The following is a 19669-nucleotide window of genomic DNA, read 5'->3' on the forward strand; positions in this document are numbered from 1 at the left end:
CTGTCCACCTTGGTCTCCCAAAGTGCTAGGATTACAGGCATGAGCTGCACCCGGCTTCATGTTACTTTTGAATCAAACCCTGACCACCACTGAAAAGCAGGCCACCCTGAAAGTTGCAGAGAATTTTGAGGATGAGCTTTATATCTTCTATAGGGCCAGGGAAGGGGATGAGACTTATCTGATTGGAAGAATAGCAGCACCACTGAAGAACCCTAAATGGGACCTCAATGATGATATAAAAGAATGGGGCCAGGCGCGGTGGCTCACACCTGTAATCCCAGAACTTTGGGAGGCTGAGGTGGGTGGATCATGAGGTCAGGAGATCGAGACCATCTTGCCCAACATGGTGAAACCCCATCTCTACTAAAATACAAAAAAAATAGCCAGGCATGGTGGTGCACGCCTGTAGTCCCAGCTACTTGGGAGGCTGAGGCAGGGGAGTCACTTGAACCTGGGAAGCAGAGATTGCAGTGAGCTGAGATCATGACACTGCACTCCAGCCTGGTGACAGAGCAAGACTCCATCTCAAAAAAAAAAAAAAAAAAAAAAGAATGGAAAAGGAGGCCAGGCACAGTGGCTCACACCTGTAATCCCAGCACTTTGGGAGGCTGAGGTGGGCATATCACGAGGTCAGGAGTTCAAGACCAGCCTGACCAACATGGTGAAACCCCATCTCTACTAAAAATACAAAAATAAATTAGCCGGATGTGGTGGCACATGCCTGTAATCCCAGCTACTCAGGAGGCTGAGGCAGGAGAATTGCTTGAACCTGGGAGGTGGAGGTGCAGTGAGCCGAGATCATGCCACTGCACTCCAGTCTCAGCAACAGAGTGAGACACCATCTCAAAAAAAAAAAAAAGAATGGAAGAGGAAACACTTTCAGGTGTGCATACCAGAGGGCATACAAAGGACTAAGACAAAGCCTCTGTATTACACCAAGCTATCCGTGGCAGACCAGGGATTAGGTGTGAGTCCCACTGCCTTCCTGGAAAGGCTAAGAGAGGCCTTGGTAAAACACACCTATGTCCTGATTGAGGAGAGGGACATCCGATTTTAGAGGATGAGTTTATCACACGGTCAGGCCCTGATGTCAGGAGGGAGCTTCAGAAGCAGGCTGTGGGACCAGATGGTACTTTGGAGGGCCTGCTGGGAGTGGTCACCTTAGACTTTGCCGTAGGAACTTGGAGGAAGTCCAGAAAAGAGAGAGGAGATATATGAAAAAAGGGCAAAAGCTCTAATACCTGCCCTGCAGCTTCATGGACTCCATAGTCCCTGAGATGCACCTGTTGTCTACTGCAAATGTGGCAGGCCATGCCACTTCAGGAGAGATGGTCTGGGCAGTGCAAGGAGGCCACCTCAACTGTGTCTGGTTTGCAATGGGGACCACTGGGGGACAGCCTGTCCCTGGAGACACAGGTTGCCAGGTCCAGGACCAGACTCCCAAATGGTCCAGCAGGACTGATGGATTCTAGGGCTCCTCTCCCAAGCTCTGATGGTTCAGACCGCTATTACCATCCAGGAGCCCTGGGCGATTCTGGAGGTTGAAGGGAGGAAGGTAGACCACCTCCTGGACTCTGGAGCAGAACTTTCAGTTCTCTTCCCCAACCTGGGCCCCCCTCCTCTCTTAGCATGACCATAAGCAGCATTTCAGGCCTTCTTCCTCCACGACGCCAGGAGTGAACATAGTCTTGTGACGACAGGGAGCTTTTCTATGTGTGGGGTTACTTTTGTTTCATTTAGGGAGTTTATTAGTTCATTTTCACTCTGCTGATAAAGACATACCCTAGACTGGGAAGAAAAATAGGTTTAACGGATCACAGTTCCACATCATGAGGAGATTCTCCAGAGTCTGAGGGTCAAAGGAGTTCCAGTGATTTATTTATTTTATTATTATTTTTTAAGACAGAGTCACACTCTGTCACCCAGGCTGGAGTACTGTACTGTGGCACAATCTCAACTCACTGCAACCTCACAGTCATGGAAGAAGGAGAAAGGCACTTCTTACATGGCAGCAGCAAGAGAGAATGAGGAAGAAGTGAAAGTGGAAACCCTTTATTAAACCATCAGATCTCATGAGACTTATTCACTACCATGAGAACAGTATGGGGGAGACCATCCCCATGATTCAATGACCTCCCACTGAGTCTCTCCCACAACATGTGGGAATTATGAGAGTATAATTTAAGATGAGATTTGGGTGGGGACACAGAGCCAAACCATATCAGGGAGGCACCTTATTAGGTCAGTTCCCCAGTTTCTGGGACTCCCTTTCTCTCCCTTGTTTGAGGAGGACCTGGCCCCACAGCTTCACCTGCTTATGATAGGGAGGCAGTAGAGGAGCAGCCCCATCCAGTTGCTATCTGCAATTTGACGAGGGCCACATGGGACTAATTTCATGGGTCCATAGACCCATCTGAGGCATGTTTTTTGTCCCAAGCTTCACTTTAAAGTCCTGAAATGGGATGCTAGACCTGAGGCAGATGACAGCAGGAGTTGAGAGGCACAGCCCAGGTGAGCATGACTAATTCCTGCCAATTAGGCCCTTCTACTTCATGGATGGAAGCATAGATAAGGTCTAGGGAACCCAAAGGTTACCAACAGCAGGATAGGTTGGTATGTAGGTAAGTGCAAATATTCCTACCCACTAGGCCTTCCTGCTGCATGGGTGAAGGTTGCACTCGCAGCTATGAGTGGCACCTGCAAAAGTCACTGGGACTTGAGTATATAAGGTTGGAAGAAGAAAAAGAGATGCCTTTTAAAAAAAATCTCCATCATGTACCCCAGGTATTCACTGGAAAGAGAGGAACAAAGAGATGTCTTTCCCCTCTTTCCAGATGGGTAACCAACCAATCATTTTCAGCCTGCACTCCTCTCAAGTGCATTCTAAATTACTGGAATGCAGCCAGCTGCGGTGGCTCATGCATGTAGTCCTAGCACTTTGGGAGGCCTAGGTGGGTGGATGACTTGAGGCCAAGACTTTTAGAACAGCCTGACCAACATGGCAAAACCCCATCTCTACTGAAAATACAAAAAATTAGCCAGGCATGGTGGCACATGTGCCTGTAATCCCAGCTACTTGGGAGGCTGAGGCAGGAGAATCACTTGAACCCAGGAGGCAGAGGTTGCAGTGAGCTGAGATTGTGCCACAGTACTCCAGCCTGGGTGACAAAGCATGACTCTGTCTAAAAAAAAAAGAAAGTCACTGGAACTCCTTTGACCCTCAGACTCTGGAGAAAAAAACATTTTTCCTTTATTCTTCCTCTGTTCTCTCTTCGCAGATGGGTAATCACACCTCTGTACCACAGGATACTCCCCTGGGATCCATCCCACAAACTGGGAAGAGTTTAATTTCCCCAAACCTTAAACTGCTTGGCAATTTCTTGAGGAGGGACAACTTCTCTTTGGCTGTTCCCCTTCACAGGACTCCAGGGTCAATAGGGCTCTATTGGATCCCTCCAATGGATCAGGGGAATGGAACCCAGAAGCCTCACATGCTGAAAAAAGGGTAAGAGTTTTTAGCAGTTGGACTTCTGGCTTCTCTCTCTCTGTGCAAGCTGGTTGTAGGAATGACAAAAATCACTGTATTCTCTGCCCCTCCATGAATTCAAAAGTCAGAAATATTGACCACTTGGCGTGGCTAAGGTCAGGTAGTAACATATTTTAAAGGACTTCCTTTTTTTTTGAGACAGAGTCTTGCTGTGTTGGCCAGGCTGGAGTACAATGGTGCAATCTCAGCTCACTGCAACCTCCATCTCCCAGGCTCCAGCAATTCTCCTGCCTCAGCCTTCTGAGTAGCTGGGATTACAGGCATGTGCCACCATGCCCAGCTAATTTTTGTAATTTTTAGTAGAGACAGGGTTTCACCATGTTGGCCAGGCTGGTCTCCAACTCCTGACTGCAGGTGATCCACCTGCCTCGGTCTCCCAAAGTGCTGGGATTACAGGTGTGAGCCACTGTGCCTGGACAGGACTTCTTAAAAAGGAAATGCTACGGTTGGCCAGGCGTGATGACTCGCGCCTGTAATCCCAGCATTTTGGGAGGCTGAGGCGGGCAGATCACGAAGTCAGGAGATCAAGACCATTCTGGCTAACACAGTGAAACCCCGTCTCCACTAAAAATACAAAAAAAATTATCCAGGCGTGGTGGCAGGCTCCTGTAGCCCCAGCTACTCAGGAGGCTGAGGCAGGAGAATGGCATGAACCCGTGAGGCAGAGCTTGCAGTAAACTGATATCATGCCACTGCACTCCAGCCTGGGTGACACAGCGAGACTCTGTCTCAAAAGAAAAAAGAAAAAAAGAAAATGCAATGGTTAAAAGTCAGCTTAATTAAAGATGGAGGATATCCAAACTATAGGTATATTTAAAATGCCTTTATGTCGTTTATCTTTGTAGATTTTGTTTTTCTGGAAAAAGGTATTTTCTTCTCAGTCAACTGAACAATTTTTCTCCATTTTTGTCTTGCCACTCTTAAAGCACACATGAGGGGTTCCAGGATGACTTCTGGTGGCCTGGGACTCCTTGGGAAAAACAGAGGAGGCGCCACTGATCTGTTTTGGGAAAAACCTCTGTTTTCCTCATGGAACTTCAGGAATTAGGGGCAGATGGATCCCTCTCAAAATCTATTTTTGTCTTTCAGCTATGCCTACTTATTAGGCCTTAGAAACTACATGTTTTCCTTGCCCTGGTTCTCGAAGGGCTCCACCCCCGGGCCAGTAATCCAATTAAGAAATTGGCACAAGAGGCTGGGCACGGTGGCTCACACCTGTAATCCAAGCACTTTGGGAGGCCAAGGTGGGCAATTCACCTGAGGCCAGGGGTTCAAGACCAGCCTGGCAACATAGCAAAACCCCATCTCTACTAAAAATACAAAAATTAGCCAGTAGTGGCAGGCACCTGTAATCCCAGCTACTTGGGAGGCAGAGGCAGGAAAATCGCTTGAACTCAGGAGGTAAAGGTTGCAGTGAGCCAAGATTGTGCCACTACATTCCAGCTTGGACAACAGAGTGAGACTCTGTCTGAAAAAAAAAAAAAAAGGAAAAGGAAAAAAGAAAAATCTTACAACTACTACTGGATCTCCTTCCGTCTGTCATGTAGTTATATATGTGTTGTATGTGTGATGTTTATATAAAAGAACTCTAACTGATTAGCTTAAGGATAAATAATCACTTAGGTCAAATATTCTTGAAGAAAAAGAGAAACTGTAATGCCTTTTAGTTCCCATGACTTTAATCTTAGAGAAATAAAAACAGTCTTAAAGATTATTGGTAAAATAAAAATGTCTTCAAAATGTAGACATGTGGTCCAAATTATGCAGCTCAGATATTAGGTTTGCTAAATGCTTTAAAGTCATGAACTGCTTCTTTGGCTTTTGAAAACTGTTCGACTTGCCTGCTTTACAGTTTGGTAAGGACTAGGGACATAGGGAGTTAATCACACCCGTAGATACGCTGGAAATATTCAGATCTTTTTTTTTTTTTTTTTTTCCAGAGCCAATCCCAGTATTCATCTATCCAAATGTCACACCTCTGTTTGTCCTTTGGCATGGGAATTAAGACTGACCAACTGGAAATATTCAGATCTTATCTGCACCTATGACATAATTAAAGTAACTTACTAGGTTTTCTTTTTTTTTTAACCAGGTTTTCTTTTTACCAAAAATAAGAATTGCTAAGAGTTACCATTATAGCATGTAATTGAGACTACTGAAAATAGACTCACATGCAAGGTATATAAGGAAAGTAAACTGTGTCTTTAGTAAAAGAATATAAGAAGGCATGGGAATGTAAATTTTTGCCAAGTTTAGAGATTTAAAGGATTGTTTTAAATAAGATAAAAAGCTAAGCGTTTAAACAAGTTATAGAAGATTTGTAAAAATTAATCTTGTAAAAGGAATTCTGTGTGTGAACATATTGACTAAATTCTTTTTTTTTTTTTTTGAGGTGGAGTCTCACTCTGTCACCCAGGCTGGAGTGCAGTGGCACGATCTTGGCTCACTGCAACCTCCACCTCCCAGGTTCAAGTGATTCTTCTGCCTCAGCCTCCCTAGTAGCTGAGATTATAGACGCATGCCACCACTCCTGGCTAACTGTTGTATTTTTAGTAGAGACGGGGTTTTGCCATGTTGTCCAGGCTGGTCTCGAACTCCTGACCTCAAGTGATCTGCCCACCTCAATTCCCCAAAGTGCTGGGATTGCAGGCGTGAGCTACCATGCTCAGTCCATATTGACTAAATTCAAAAGGGTATTATTTGGTTTTCCTGTAAGTTGAACATTGGAATGGAAGCACGATCTGCTATTCTTAGGGCACTGATCTGCTATTTCATAATAAATGTTATAAGCCTTTAATATGTTTTATAGGCTTTCTGAAATCACATTTCAACTTCAAAATTGTCTTTTCTAACCCCTAACTTTTGGATGCTACAGAGGATCCCTGGAGTGTCCAGGGAAGAAGTAGACAGGATGATTTGACATGTTTAGCTACATAGGATTGTCGAAATAAGGTGGTGTTTGATCTTCTGTGGGTTACATTTCAGTGAATAATGTTAATATGTGTTCCAAAATTGTATGGGATTTCTAAAGTTCTGATGTCTGAGGATGTGTCATGAATCATAATTAGGGTTATTGTGTTAGGTTATTGTAGACCACAGCGGTTACCAAATTTCTTTGTCAATCATGATTTTGACTGTGACTACCCTAGGACATTTTGACATTCATAGACAATTGTTGTCTTGCTTTTTTTTTTTTTTTTTTTTGAGACAGAGTCTTGCTGTGTCGCCCAGGCTGGAGTGCAGTGGCACAATCTCGGCTCACTGCAAGCTCCGCCTCCTGGGTTCATGCCATTCTCCTGCCTCCATCTCTCCTGAGTAGCTGGGACTACAGGCGCCTGCCACCATGCCTGGCTAATTTTTTGTATTTTTAGTAGAGACGGGGTTTCACCATGTTAGCCAGGATGGTTTCGATCTCCTGACCTCGTGATCCACCCACCTTAGCCTCCCAAAGTGCTGGGATTACAGGCATGAGCCACCATGCCTGGCTGTTGTCTTGTTTTGATCTTCTTCAGAGGGTGGATTATAGACCTTGAGTGCAGGTTTCTGATAACTTTGGAGATTGTGAACAGGAGTTGACTGGGTGAACTGAACTAATGGAAGACCAAAGTAATCATTCTTGATTTTTTGCTTGGAACATTGCTGATCCTTTGTTTTGTTTTTCAGAATCAAGGAAGCTTTTCTTTCCAGCTATTTGTAACTTTTGACATTTGTAGGAGTGAACCAATCAGTGATCTCTGACTGCAGCTCAGAAGAAACTAAAGGGACAGACTGTCAAACTCCAAATGGTGATGCAAATGGAGCCTCAGACAATGACTCCTTTTTACTGGGGGCCCTTAAATAGGTCTCTGAGGGAAAATCTGACTGCCTTTTTCTGAAAAAAAAAAATGCCCCCTGTCAGCATGAAGGAGTTAAGAATGGTCATCATCCGGCCAGGCTCGGTGGCTCATGCCTGTAATCCCAGCACTTTGGGAGGCCGAGGCAGGTGGATCACGAGGTCAGGAGTTCAAGACCAGCTTGGCCAACATGGTGATACCCCGTCTCTACTAAAAATACAAAAATTAACTGGGTGTGGTGGTGCACACCTGTAGTCCCAGCTACTTGGGTGGCTGAGGCAGGAGAATCACTTGAACCTGGGAGGCGGAGGTTGCAGTGAGCCAAGATCACACCACTGCACTTCAGCCTGGGCAACAAGAGTGAAACTCCGAAAAAAAAAAAAAGAGAATAGTCATGATCCCTACCCTAACGGCAGTTAGACGTACCTCTTCAGAGGGGAGATTGATGGCTTTGGCAGGGCCAAGCAGGAGTCCCGCCCCTCCTGAGTTGGGGTGAGAGCTCTCCAGGTGCGGCCGCAGCCACCCAAACCACAGCTGCAGAGCTGGGCCTCCCACTCCACAGAGTAGACAGGATTCCCACACAACCCCAGTGCAGCTGCAGCCACCCAAACAGAGGCTGTGGACCCAGGCATCCCTGCACTCTTGGGGTCCCGGGAAGGCTTCCCTGCCCTCACAGGTTTGGAAATGCCTGCTCCCACTGCCTGGCTTCTCCCTGCTGTCGGCACCCATTCCAGTCTCAGAGCAAAGTTGGGGCCAAGCCCAGGCACTGTCACAGCCCAGCTGGGTGTGCACATGCTTGGGGCAGTGGTGACACTGCACTCCCCTGCTGCCTCAGCCCCCTCTGGACTTTGGGTGCTGATGAGCATAGAAGGGAAGCCGAGGAAGGGGTTGAGCGCAGCTCAGTGCTGGCCTGCAGGTGCCCCTTGGCATCTACAGCCTCAGCACCATGAACAGCAGCAGGAGGCAGACAGGTTCCTGGGTGGAAGGGTGTGGATCCCTGGTGGGGTCCCACCTTCAAGCCAGGGAGGCCTTGAAGCCTGGGGGCCAGGATGCCAGTCCCACAGACTAGAGTGGGAACTTGTGGTGCCTTTTCCAGGCTGCTCATGGACCAATCAGCATGGACTTCCTCCCCTCTGAGGCCCATCAAAGCCTGGGGCTCAGCCATAGCTGGACAAATATAGGGATGACCAGCTGCAAAGAGGAGCAACCCACTCTGGGGCCTCCTCTCTGCTGAGAGCTGAACACTTGACATGACGACCAGCTACAGAGAGGAGTTACCCACTCCAGGGCCCACTCTGAGCTATTCTGTTGCTCAATAAAGCTCCTCTTCACCTTGCTGACCCTCCACTTGGCCGCATACCTCATTCTTCCTGGGTGCGGGACAAGAGCTTGGAACCTGCCAAATGGCAGGACTGGAAGAGCTATAACACAAAGAGGGCTGAAACATGCCCCTTGCTTGCCACGTTGAGAGTGATGAGAAGGAGAGAAGAGCCCCAGCCCTTCAGGGAGCCTAGACCTGGGAGCTCCCTGAGCTAGGGCTGTGGCTCCCTCTTTGAGGCCCAGCATGAAGCTTGGAGTCTCCAAGCTTCTGGGCTCCACCATGGTCCCTGGTGGCAGCCATGGACACTACTTGTGGTGCACCTGGTCAAGCCGCAGCCTTGCAGAGAGCTAGTGGCCATGCCGGCACCTGGAACTACTCAACCTGCTGCAGCAGCCGGTGTGCCTGACTGTGCACAGGGGCTAGACCCCATACTTGCTCGAACACACACCCCTTGCCACTCCCCACCTGGCCCACCCTTGGCAGACGTGGGATCCAGACTGGTAGCAAGAGCCGAGTGCAGCCTGCCAGGCCAAGCGGGCAGAATGAGCCCAGTGGGCCTGAGCAAAACTCGGGCAAAGATGCCACCAGCCACAGAGGTTTACAGCCAGAAAAGTGACACCATCCCAAGGATTCTGCAGTGGCACCACTGCACTCTGGGCTGGGTAATAGAGCAAGACCTTGTATCTATGAACCCTGAAGACATTATGCTGAGTGAAATAAGCCAGACACAAAAGGACAAATCCTGTGTGATTCCACTCCTAGGAGGTCCCTCAAGTCGACAGATTCATAGAGACAGAAAATAGGCTGGTGGATGCCAGGGGCAGGGGAGGGTGCGGGGGAGTGAGTGTTTCATGGGGACAGTTTCATGCTGGGAAGATGAGAAAGTTCTGGAGATGGATGAAAGAAAGTCAAATGCCGTACATTCTCACTTATAAGTGGTATCTAAATAATGTGTACACATGGGCGTAGAGTGTGGAATGATAGACATTGTGTGGGCGGGGGGGCGGAAGGAGAGAAAGTGATGAAAAATTGTATAACAGATACAAAGTATATTATTCAGGTGATGGATACACGAAAAGTCAAGACCACCATTATGCAATATATGCATGTGACAAACTGTAATTGTACCTCTTCAACTTTTTAGATTTTTTTTTTTTTGAGACGGAGTCTCCCAGGCTGGAGTGCAGTGGCGCGATCTCGGCTCACTGCAAGTTCCGCCTCCCAGGTTCAAGCCATTCTCTTGCCTCAGCCTCCTGAGTAGCTGGGACCATAGGCACCCGCCACTACGCCCAGCTAATTTTTTGTATTTTTAGTAGAGATGGTGTTTCACTGTATTAAGCCAGAATGGTCTCGATCTCCTGACCTCGTGATCCTCCCGCCTCGGCCTCCCAAAGTGCTGGGATTACAGGCGTGAGCAACCACGCCCGGCCTAGATTTTTAAATCTAGTCACCCAGGCTAGAGTGCAATGGCACAATCATAGCTCACTGCAGCCCCGACATCCTGGGCTCAAGCGATCCTCCCACCTCAGCCTCCCCAGTAGCTGGGACCACAGGCATGCGCCACCACATCCAGCTAATTTTTAAAATTTTTTTGTAGACATAGGGTCTCCCTATGTTGCCCAGGCTGGTCTTGAACTCCAAAGAAAGTAACATTTTGGATGTTCTGGTCTTGCTTTTGGTCCGTAACGCAACTGTTACTGTTAATACATTAGGTCTCTACCGCCCTCTAGCGGTTTACTTTATTTGCACCCCGGGAACAATATTGAGTGTTCCCTTTTTATTTCGCCTAGTAGACGGTCCAGCCCTCTTTTGGATACTTTTTGGAATTCCTTTTGGCCTCCAGCCTGTTTCCTGTAACCTCCCAGTTTGCTGCCCGCCACAAAAGTACACACACAGCCACCTGTTGCAATACACATACGTAAGTATATATTTTTTTAAGATGGAGTCTGGCTCTGTCGCCCAGGCTGGAGTGCAGTGGCTTGATCTCGGCTCACTGCAACCTCCGCCTCCTGGGTTCAAGCGATTCTCCTGCCTCAGCCTCCCGAGTAGCTGTGATTACAGGTGCCCACCACCATGCCCGGCTAAATTTTGTATTCGTAGTAGAGATGGGGTTTCACCATGTCGGCCAGGCTGGTCTCGCGCTCCTAACCTCAGGTGATCCGCCAACCTCGACCTCCCAAAGTGTGGTGAATACAGTTGTGAGCCACTGTGCCTGACCAGTGATTTTCATTTCCCTAATAACAATGATATTGAGCATCTTCATGTGTGCCTGGAGCTGCTATTATTATTATTATTATTTTGACAGAGTTTTGCTCTTGTCGCCCAGACTGGAATGCAGTGGCGTGATCTCAGCTCACTGCAATCTCTGCCTCCTGGGTTTCCTGGGTTCAAGTGATCTCCTGCCTCAGCCTCCTGAATAGCTGGGATTACAAGTTTGTGCCACCACACCCAGTTAATTTTTTGTACTTTTAGTGGAGACAGGGTTTCACCATGTTGGCCAGACTGGTCTCGAACTCTTGACCTCAGGTGATCTGCCCGCTTTGCCCTCCCAAAGTGCTGGGATTATAGGCATAAGCCACTGCACCCAGCATTTTTTTTTTTTTTTGAGGCAGAGTTTCACTCTGTCGCCCAGTTTGGAGTGCAGTGGTGCAATCTCAGCTTACTGCAACCTCCACCAATTGGGTTCAAGCGATTCTTCTGCCCCAGTCTCCCGAGTAGCTGGAATCACAAGTGTGTGACACCATGCCCAGCTAATTTTTTGTACTTTAGTAGAGATGGGGTTTCACCATGTTGCCCAGGCTGGTCTCGAACTCCTTATCTCAGGCAATCTACTCACCTTGGCCTTTCAAAGTGCTAGGATTACAAGCGTGAGCCACTGCTCCAGCCTTTCTTTTCTTTTTCTTTTCTTTCCTTTTTCTTTTCTTTCCTTTCCTTTTTTTTTTTTGAGACAGGGGCTCACTCTGTCACCCAGGCTGGAGTGCAGTGGTGTGATCATGGCTCACTGTAGCCTCCACCTCCCTGGCTCATGAAGCAATCCTCCTGCCTCAGCCTCCCAAGTAGCTAAGACCACAGGTGTACACCACCATGCTTGGCTAATTCTTAATTTGTTTGTAGACACAGGTTCTCACTGTGTTGCCCAGGCTGGTCTCAAAAAATCCTCTCACCTCGGTCTCCCAAAACACTGGGATTACAGGCGTGAGCCACCAAGCCTGTGCTTGGAGCTTTTGAGTTCACTTTTAAACTTAGAAGGCAGGAAGGCAGCCCAGCCCTCCTGGTGGCCGCTCCCACCCATGAAGCCAGCCAGAGGGATGAAGAGAGCCTGGCCCTGGTGACATCATTTGAAGCCTGGACCCAGCCAGTTCTGCAGCCTGGGGCTGAACTTCAAAAGTATATATGCTGGCCAGGCACCGTGGCTCACGCCTATAATCCCAGCACTTTGGGAGGCTGAGGTGGGCAGATCACCTGAGCTCAGGAGTTCCAGACCAGCCTGGGCAACGTGGTGAAACCCCACCTCTACTAAAAATACAAAAATTAGCCGGCATGCTTGCGCGCACCTGCAGTCCCAGCTACTTGGGAGACTGAGGCAGAAGAATTGTTTGAACCCAGAAGGTAGAGGTTGCAGTGAGCTGAGATTGTGCCACTGCACTCCAGCCTGGGTGACAGAGCAAGACTCTGTCTCAAATAAACAAACAAAAGTACATATTGCTGATTGTCCGTTTGTGATTTCAGGCAGTTGGGGTTGAATATTTTGTCCTTTTTCACCAACAGACCTTCCTGATTAAGTGGATCTCCTGAGGTCAGGAGTTCAAGACCAGCCTGGCCAACATGGTAAAACCCCGTCTCTACTAAAAATACAAAAATTACCCGGGTATGGTGGTGGGTGCCTGTCATCCCAGCTGCTTGGGGGGCTGAGGCACGAGAATCGCTTGAACCCAGGAGGTGGAGGTTGCAGTGAGCCGAGATCACACCACTGCACTCCAGTGTAGGCAACAGAGATCCTATCTCAAAAAAAAAAAAAGTATATATGCTGATTGTCCATTTGTGATTTCAGGCAGTGGGGGTTGAATATTTTGTCCTTTGTCACCAAGAGACCTTCCCTGATGGAGACTAGGATGTGCAAGGGTCCTGTAGCTTGTTAGAATTATAGACTGGAGGCCGGGCACAGTGGCTCACGCCTGTAATCCCAGCACTTTGGGAGGCTGATGCGGGTGGATCACTAGGTCAGGAGATCAAGACCATCCTGGCTAACACAGTGAAACCCTGTCTCTACTAAAAATACAAAAAATTAGTCAGGCGCAGTGGCAGGCACCTGTAGTCCCAGCTACACAGGAGGCTGAGGCAGGAGAATGGCGTAAAACCAGGAGGCGGAGCTTCCAGTGAGCCAGGATCGTGCCACTGCACTCCAGCCTGGGCAACAGAGCGAGACTCCGTCTCAAAAAAAAAAAAAAAGAATTACAGACTGGATTGGGAGGCCGAGGTGGGCGGATCATGAAGTCAGGAGTTTGAGACCACCCTGGCCAACACGGTGAAACCCCATCTCTACTAAAAATACAAAAATTAGCCAGGCGTGGCAGCGTGTGCCTGTGATCCCAGCTACTGAGGAGGCTGAGGCATGAGACTCACTTGAACCGGGAAGCAGAGGTCACCCAGGGCCTCTTGCTCATCGACTACGTTCATGCCTCAAGAGGAGGCGGTGACGAGGGTCCAGCAGGAGCCAGAGGACAGATACTGGGGACAGAGTGGGATTTTTTTTTACATGATTTTACACTCGGGCCACATAAGCTGGCAAAGAAGAGAAAGAGCCACAGGGTCAGGGGAGGAGGCAAACGCTTCTCTATCCTCCTCCCTCAGAAGATTTTGTTTGTTGATTCTTTTTCTTTTTTTTTTTTTTGAGACAGAGTCTCGCTCTGTTGCCCAGGCTGGAGTGCAGTGGCGCAATCTTGGCTCCCTGCAACCTCTGCCTCCCGGGTTCAAGCAATTCTCCTGCCTCAGCCTCCCGAGTAGCTGGGACTACAGGCGCGTGCCACCACGCCTGGCTAATTCTTTTTTTTTTTTTTTTTTGAGACAGAGTCTCGCTGTATCGCCCTGGCTGGAGTGCAGTGGCATGATCTCGGCTCACTGCAAGCTCTGCCTCCCAGGTTCACACCATTCTCCTGCCTCAGCCTCCCAAGTAGCTGGAACTACGGGCGCCCGCCACCACGCCTGGCTCATTTTTTATATTTTTAGTAGAGATGGGGTTTCACCACGTTAGCCAGGATGGTCTCCATCTCCTGACCTCGTGATCTGCCCACCTCGGCCTCCCAAGGTGCTGGGATTACAGGCGTGAGCCACTGTGCTCAGCCACCCTCCCCAAGAAGATTTTTAACTGAGGTTCTCAACTCTTTGGGTGGTCAAACACCCTTCAGGGGATGTCACGGAATCACAGCTCCTCTCCCCCAAATACACCAAGACACACAACATTTTGCAGATGATTTTACAAGTTTATAGACATCCCCAACCCCACCTCTTCCTACCACCATGATACATCCTGGAGCCACAAGTGAAAAACCTCTGGCTTCTAGAACAAGAAAGGAAGAAGGACCCCGAAGCAGATGACCAGGAATCCAAGTTCAATCCCACTACTGTCTCACTGCGGTGCAAAGAGCTTTGGAGAAGGACAGACTGGGTTCAAGTCCACGCTGTGTGGCCTTAGGCAAGTCACTTGCCCTCTCTGAGCCACAGCTATAAAATGAGAGTATTCTCATCTATCTAAAGTGATGCACTCCAGGCACCTAGATTGTATGCCCAAACACCCATCTTTTGCACACAATGTCAGGTGGTCTGTGGACGCTGAAACCCATCCAGGGACCCCAGATAAGAACCTCTTACTACGTGTCCAGGCTTGAATGCAGTGGCACAACCTCTACTTTCTGGACTCAAGCCATCCTCCACCTCAGCCTCCCAAGTAGCTGGGACTACAGTCTCATGCCACCACACGCAGCTAATTTTTTTTTTTTTTTTTCATAGAGAGGGGATTTTGCCGTGTTGCCCATGCTGGTCTTGAACTCCTGGGCTCAAGCAATCCTCCCGCCTCAGCCTCCCAAAATGTTGGGATTACAGGCATGAGACACCGAGCCTGGCCAACAGTCTTTGCTGTTGCTCCAGCTTGCAAGCTCATTCCCATCCCAGGGGTTTCACACAGCCATTCCCTCTGTCCAGAATGGCCTTGCCCTGGCTTTTGGTATCGTTGGTTCCCTCTTGTCATTGAGGGCTCAACTGCAACGTGCACTCCCTGGACCACCCATGTGATAATGCTGCTCCCACAACCATCATCTTCCAGAATACTATTATATTTTATCTTTTTTAGCGCCCATCAATGTCTGGAAGTGCTTTGTGTGTGTGTCTTTTTATTTGTTTAATATCTATATCCTTCATTAGGGCAAGGATGTTGTATGTCTTTGTTGTCTTGGATCCCCAGAGGCTAGCATCTGATATATAGCAGGAGCCCAATATATGTACGTGTGTTGAATGGGTGAATGAATGAGTAGTTGAAAAGTAGATGAATGAAAGGATGGTTGAATGATTTGGATGGATAAATGAATGGACAAATGAATGGCTAAATGTGGGCGAATGGATGGATGGATGGATGGATGTAGGGTAAGGTGATGGATAAATAATTGGGTAAATTAATGGATAAATGGCTTAATAGGTGGATGAATGAAAGGATAATAAATGATGGATGATGATGAATAATTGATAATGGATGGATGGATGAATAGATAGTTTGATGGATGATTCAATGGATGGATAGATACATTAATGAATGAATAGGTGGTTAAAGGATAGATAATAGATGAAAGGCAGAATGGTTGGATAAATTACTGGATGGGCAAATTAAAGGATGAATAGATGGATAGTTCAATGGAGATTTCAATAGATGAATGGGTGGACAGATGGATAAATTTAATGGTGGCTGGATGAATGGCTAAAGTAACGGATGGGTGAATTAAAGAATGGATAAATTAATGGTGGCTGGATGAATGGATAAAGTAATGGATGGGTGGATTAATGGGTGGATGGAAGGATGGAGAAATTAATGTGTGGATGAATTAAAAGATAGGAAGATGGATAAACTAATGGGTAGATAAAGGATGGGTAGGTGGATGGATAGATGGATAAATTAATGGATGGTTGAATCAAAGGATGGGTGGATGATGAATGGATAGAGGAATAAATTAATGGGTAGATGAATTAAAGGCTGGGTGGATGGATGAATGAATAAATTAATGGTAGATGAATGAATGAATGGATGAATAAATTATGGGGCAGATGAATTAAAGGATGAGTGGGTGGCTGGATGTTTGTCAAACTCTATGCTAACGACTTCACAAACATTCATTTGTTTTAACCACACAAAAACCCCCACAAGACAAGGAATATTATTTCTGTTTTACAGACAATGTCCTTGAGCTTCTGTGGCAGGAAAAATCACTTCCCCAAGAAATGTACAACTAGAAAATGGTGGAGCAGGAATTCTAACTTAGGTCTGCCTGACTCCAAGCCCCGTGCTCTTAACCACCATGAAAACCACCCTTCCCCACCACTCCACCACTGCTTTAGAGACTATCCTGGCCACCCTCGCTCCTCTCTCATGTCCACATGCCCCCCAAAGCACCCAGATTGCCCAGTCTGGGACTCTGCTGTCCTCAGCTGTGAACCCGAGGACCTCATAAGTCCATGGGAAGAGGTGAGTGGGTCTGCGTGTAACATCTCCACATGCACATGTGGATGTAGAATGAGGTGCCTGGAAGTCATATTCATTCTCTGGGGTGTCCCCCAAGAACCAGGGATATTGCCGTGGCCAAAGACAGATGAGGGAGTCTGGTAGTGACCACCAATATTTAGAAGCTAATATTTATTTATTTATTTATTTATTTATTTATTATTTTTTGAGACAGAGTCTCTCTGGTCGCCCAGGCTGGAGTGCAATGGCGTGATCTCAGCTCACTGTGAACTCCGTCTCCTGGGTTCAAGCGATTCTCCAGCCTCAGCCTCCCAAGTAGCTGAGATTACAGGCGTGCACCACCACACCCGGCTAATTGTTGTATTTTTAGTAGAGGCGGGGTTTTGCCATGTTGGCCAGGCTAGTCTTGAACTTCTGACCTCAGGTGATCCACCCACCTCGGCCTCCCAAAGTGCTGGGATTATAGGCATGAGTCACCGTGCCCAGCCTAGAAGCTAATATTTAGATGCCACATCCTTCAGTCACCCCAGTACCTGGTGACTCAGTCCCACCAGCTCATGTGACAATGGTCACTGGGAGGCTGTGGACACAGAGGAGGAAATGAAAGAGGATGGGGGGGTCATGGAGGGGAGATGCGTGAGACAGCCCCCCACAGTCATCAGGCTGCTGCTCAGAGATGTCACAAAGTCCATCATCTGCCTCAAGGCAGGGCAGCGCAGGACAAGGAGGACACGGAAGGGGAAACGGAGGAAGGAACCAGGAGTGTCCCTCAGGTGCGAGTCCTGACCGGGGCTCCCTTCTCAAGACACAGGCAAGTCGTCGGGTGGTTGGATAGTCAAGAGGCTGGCAGGTCTCAGCAGTCCTTGTCACCCCGGATTTCCACATAGGGCAGCCCCACGGGCCAACTGTCCCGAGGCCAGTAACGGACTTTGAGGGCTTCACCTGGCATCTCATAGTTGGCATCCATCAAGGCCATGGTGACCATGCCATAAGGGAAGGTGATGCTGATGAGCACATGCCTGTGGAATGCAGAGCGAAGGTGGTGGGGGCACAAGATACCCACAGCCTCACGCCGGCCCTCTTTTTATTTCTCATGGATCTTGACCATCCAAGGGAGCCTTCTGGGTCTGGCCCCCTGACTGCAGCCTTCCCCTACCGCCAGGTCACAGTATCTGGCTCTCCTCTCTCTGCTTCTCCACCCCCAGCCCCCAGGCTCCTACTCTGAGCTCTGGTATCTAAGATTCTCTGACTCTGGGCGCCCCACAGCCTCAGAACACACACTTACCAGATGCTGTGCAGATAGAAGAAGTGAATCCTCTGCCAGAAGCTGCAAAGCAGACGGTCACTGATCCAGCTGGTCAGAGCAACAGCCCATAAAACCACGGAGACCTCAATCAGGTGCCGAAGCTCCTTATTGCTGGTCCTAGAGAGGGGAGAGGGGGACCAGGGGCTGGCTCAGAGAGCAGCACCTGAGGGGGCTCATGGGAAATTCCTCTTTCCACAGTGATGAGGCTCAGAGGCTGGGAGAAGGGAAACAGCAGGAATTGAGGGTGCAAGCAGAGGGGGCCCAATCTCGTGCTTAGAACTAACACTGAGCATTTCCAGCACACCAGGTGCAGTTCCAAATGGCCTTCAAGCCAGGCACAGTATCTCATGCCTGTAATCCCAGCACTTTGGGAGGCTGAGGTTGGGAGGATCGCTTGAGCCCTGGAGTTTAAGACCAGCCTGGGCAAAACAGCAAGACCCCATCTCTACAAAAAAAAAAAAAAAATGTTAAAATTAGCCAGGCATGGTGGCGCATGCCTGCAGTTCCGGTTACTCGGGAGGCTGAGGCAGGAGGATCATTAGAGCCCAGGAGTGCAAGGCTGCAGTGAGCCGTGATTGCGCCACTGCACTCCAGCCTGGGTGACAGAGTAAGACCCTGTCTTAAAAAACAATAATAGGCCAGGCGTGATGGCTCACACCTGTAATCCCAGCAATTTGGGAGGCCAAGGCAGGTGAATCACTTCAGGCCAGAAGTTTGAGACCAGCTTGGCCAACATGGTGAAACTCTGACTCTACTAAAAATACAAAAAAAATTAGCCGGCCGTGGTGGTAGCCACCTGTAATCCCAGCTACTTGGGAGGCTGACAGGAGAATCACTTGAACCCAAGAGGTGGAGGTTGCAATGAACCGGGATTGCGCCACTGCACTCCAGCCTGGGTGACAGAGCAAGACTCCATCTTAAATAAATAAATACATAAAATAAAAAATGAATAAAAATAAATAAGTAATAATAATAAATAAAACACCTTCGAATATTGACTCAGTCGGCCGGGCACGGCAGCTCAAGCCTGTAATCTCAGCACTTTGGGAGGCCGAGGCGGGCAGATCACCTGAGGCTAGGAGTTCGAGACCAGCCTGGCCAACATAGCGAAACTCCGTCTCTACTAAAAATACAAAAATTATCCGGGCATGTTGGCGCGCATCTGTAATTTCAGCTACTCAGGAGGCTGAGGCAGAAGAGTCGCTTGAACCCAGGAGGTGGAGATTGCAGTGAGCCGGTATCGCACCATTGTGCTCCAGCCTGGGCGACAAGAGCGAGACTCCGTCTCAAAAAAAAAAAAAAAGATATTAACTCAGTCCTCACAAGAATTTTGTAGAGGAGTAAACTGAGGCACAGGGATTACTCTATGCCCCACCCCACCCCATGGTTACACAGCTGGTAAGTGGCAGAGCTGGGATCTAAACCAAATTTTTCTGACTGCATAATCTTTATTCTTAACCAACAAGCCCTTTGGTGCTTGTATGTTTTGGGGTAGAGGTATGTGTGCCTCAACCTCCCAAAGTGCTGGGATTACAGGCTTGAGCCATCACGCCTGGCAAGAATAATATATTTTTTGTAATCAGGAGAGTTAAATTATAAAAAAAATTAGGGGTGAAATTGTATGAAATCTGGGAGAAATATGTGACAGATTGACAAAATGTGGGTGGTTGTTGTGGCTGGTTAGTGGGCGTGGAGATGTTTGTGGGGCTATTTTCTCTGGGTTTCATCTGTTTCTGGGTTTCATCATAAAAAGGACAAGCTCTGCTGGGCACAGTGGCTCACGCCTGTAATCTCAACACTTTGGGAGGCCGAGGTGGGCGGATCATCTGAGGTCAGGAGTTTGAGACCAGCCTGGCCAACATGACGAAAGTCCGTCTCTACTAAAAATACAAAAATTATCCGAGCATGGTGGCGTACACCTGTAATCCCAGCTGCTCGG

The 19669-nt window shown here is 48.3% G+C and overlaps 1 protein-coding gene across 2 annotated transcripts in view; it reads right to left on the bottom strand.

Annotated features, from left to right (window-relative positions):
- Positions 1 to 16583: 16583 nt before the first annotated feature.
- Positions 16584 to 19669, bottom strand: part of ACER1 (alkaline ceramidase 1) — a 33362-nt gene continuing 30276 nt past the window's right edge. For both annotated transcript variants that reach the window (XM_063615947.1, XM_055238278.2), the window contains exons 5-6: positions 17710 to 17847; positions 16584 to 17443 (exon numbers count right to left, since the gene is read on the bottom strand). In XM_063615947.1, the coding sequence (XP_063472017.1) occupies positions 17278 to 17443; positions 17710 to 17847 (304 nt within the window). In that variant the 3' untranslated portion in view covers positions 16584 to 17277. The remainder of the gene's footprint in view (positions 17444 to 17709; positions 17848 to 19669) is intronic.

The sequence above is a fragment of the Symphalangus syndactylus genome, chromosome 13 (genome assembly GCF_028878055.3).
Source record: "Symphalangus syndactylus isolate Jambi chromosome 13, NHGRI_mSymSyn1-v2.1_pri, whole genome shotgun sequence".
Lineage (NCBI taxonomy): Eukaryota > Metazoa > Chordata > Mammalia > Primates > Hylobatidae > Symphalangus > Symphalangus syndactylus.